The sequence below is a fragment of the Temnothorax curvispinosus genome, unplaced genomic scaffold (assembly GCF_003070985.1).
Source record: "Temnothorax curvispinosus isolate PA1 unplaced genomic scaffold, ASM307098v1 QBEX01003414.1, whole genome shotgun sequence".
Lineage (NCBI taxonomy): Eukaryota > Metazoa > Arthropoda > Insecta > Hymenoptera > Formicidae > Temnothorax > Temnothorax curvispinosus.
Window position 1 is genome coordinate 1 of NW_020213194.1, and position 2,950 is coordinate 2,950.

The 2,950-nt window shown below is 52.0% G+C and overlaps 1 protein-coding gene across 1 annotated transcript; it reads left to right on the forward strand.

Moving 5' to 3' along the window:
* Positions 1–568: 568 nt before the first annotated feature.
* On the forward strand, positions 569–1,053 carry LOC112452530 (the record flags this gene model as incomplete). Its single annotated transcript, XM_025012805.1, has 1 exon — positions 569–1,053. A coding segment is annotated over one exon (485 nt), but the record flags the coding sequence as incomplete, so codon positions are not given.
* Positions 1,054–2,950: the final 1,897 nt, after the last annotated feature.

Below are 2,950 nucleotides of genomic sequence, written 5' to 3' on the forward strand. Positions count from 1 at the left end.
CGATACTTAGTTTCCGATATCTCAGGATTTCAAAACACCCAAAAAAAGTATCAAGGCGTTTGGGAAGCCAAAAACATGCGACCCTATGTTAAGTAGACCATTAGGGATAAATAGCTTGTAAGACGTCACACTATGTTTAATAATTATTGTTGTATGCGTTATCCTTTCAATGAATAAATCGAGGACGATTCTGAGTCAGGATTGCCGAAACTGTAGGAACTATAGTATAATGCGGCATAGCAACTCGATCGTCCTTCGGTCGCGTAAATATTTTCGTGCCCGCTTCGCGACAAGAGCGTTAGTTTTATGTTCGACGTTATTTTGTTAAAAGCAGCGCGTCCCGGCAACGGGAAAACAGGCTCAGTCCTGCGACGACCGCCGAAAGAGCCAGTCTCTCTCGTTTTCACGATTCTGTATTCAGTAATAAATCCTGACTAATATAATACATTTTAACGAGTGGCTTCCTCCCCTTACACACGCGCGTGACCGCTGCCTATCAATCCCCGTCCGGCGATCTCATGGTGTTCGTAGATAATTTGGTATACTTGGTTCAATATCCGGAATTTAGTCTGCGGCCAGGTTGGCCGAAGACCCTGCAAGAACTTTCCCGAAAACGCGCTGATCAACGGAGCGGTGAACACCCATAGAGGACGTTCCTACGTGGTGTTCAACGGTAACGCGGTGGGCGAGATAGACGAATGCGACCAGGACAAGAGAGTCGCCAAATTTACGCCCCTCGAGGCGACGTTTCCCGGAATATCGAAAGGCGTGACGTCGATATTCCGCTACATCGACGGCAATCTGTACTTCACCACTCGGTCGCAGTTCTACAAATTCAACGAATTTACGAGGACCGTCTCGTCGGCCGGTAAATTCGATCTGCGGATACTGAATATCGTCTGCCCTAAGGCCGAACTGCTGCAGCAGTTGCGCGATCTCCTCGATCGAATCGTACGCCTCAACGATAACTCGCTAACGTCGGCGAGCGATTATTGGAACGATGACGACACCGGAGTTCGGCTCTCCGATTTCCGCATCCGCCGAAAGAAGTAGACTACCGCGCAAATTTTCCACACCGCGCCACGCGCGACATAAGTCAAATCTTTCCTACTTATACCGACGTGTCCCTTCCAAGGCATCAGTGTCGCGTCGTCGGCCGAATACGACGCGTCGGAAAAAAAATCAGAAAGGAACGGTTACCGCGACGCGAAATGTTCTCGACGTTGGCCGATCGACCCGCGCCGAGGAGTATTTCTCCTACGGAGACGGCGGATTCGGAGGCGAACGACAACGGCAATAAAAGACGGAGGATCAGTTCGATGGACGATCGCCATTATCTTCCTCGTCGCCAGGAATCGCGTCGCAGCTCTCATCCTCCAACCGACGCGCCCGTCGAGGACGATCGTCGTCGTCATCATCAGGGGTTTCGTTCCAACTTTCCCGTCGAATTGCCACCTGTGCGCATCCTGACGACGCGTTATCTGCTGACGACGACTGGCTACAAGTACATAGCCATAGGTATCACGATCAAGACACCGTGGTACAGTCTTCATACCACGCCTTCGTACGTGGATATCGCCCTGGGGGACAAACAAGGAAGGGAAATCTCCCTGACGCTCGACATGTGGAAAGGACTGATCGAGCGCAAACGCGACGTATTGTCGTGCATGGAACGCGCTCTTTCCGACGTAACTTACCCCCCCTCGCCGATGTCGATCGGAGGGATGACAATGCGATTCGGAGTGATCAACAACGGGCCGATCGTACGTATAGAGCTACCCAACCTGGCTCGCGTGGCGATGGTGCGCACAACCCTGCTCAAGCTGTACAATCTCCAATTTTGCGTGGATCGCGTCATCCGTGCGCTGAGCGCGGCGACCGAGGAGGTCAACGCTAAGTTTTTGCGCTATCGGGAGATAGCCGCCGCCGCGATGAAAATGGAAACTTCGATTCAGCCTGAGATACAGAAGAGCGATTTCTTCGATCCTGACAACATTGTCGACTGCGAGATAGCCGCGCTATGTTTCGACTCCTTATAACGATGTCGCGTCTACGAAATGCATATATTCGCGCGAGCGAAACAATGTAAACGCGCTTGTATTATTTTTTGAATAAAAAAAAACTATATGCGTATCTCATCTGTGCACTCTCTCTTTCCGTTTCCCCCTTTTTTCCCAAATCCGTATACCCATCTCCGCGATCGCGACGCCGAGTTCAAACGCGCGTTACATATATTATCGCGAATCATGAATTACAGGTCGAACGCGAGGTGAATAAAAAATTATCGCGAACGAAGAGACGAGTCGTCTGACCGCGCTTACCCCCCGCGGTCGCTTCGATCGCGACGCCGAGTTCGAACGCGCGTTACATAAATTATCGCGAATCGCGAATCACGGGTCGAACGCGAGGTGAATGAAAAAATTGTCGCGAACGAAGAGACGAGTCGTCTCGCTCGTTCTCTCTCTCTCGACGCGTCGCGTCGGGGACGGGCGGGAAAAAACCGCGAGACGAAAAGAGAAAAACCGCGAGACGAGACCAAATTGGGGAAACGACGAGAGCGACCGCGACGCCAAGTTCGAACGCGCGTCGAAAAAAAAAAATTGTCACGCGTCGATCGAACGACTAGACGATGAGTCATCTCCATCGATCCCGACGAGTCGGGAAAACCACGTGCTGCCCGTCGCCGCCGCGGGATCAAAACGACCTTCGGACCGAGAGTTGAAAAACAAAAACAAAACAAAACGACGACGACGGGCGCGCGACACCCGGCCCCCGCGAAACGAACCGTCCGGAACGCGTTGTTCTCCCCCCCATCCCCGAAACGTCCGGACGAGCGACCTCAAACGAGTTCGAACGAGTTCGGACGCGCCCAAACGCGCACGCGCGACCGACGACGATGAAAAGAAAAGAAAAAAATAAAAACGGACGAAAAATATCGACCCGCGATTCT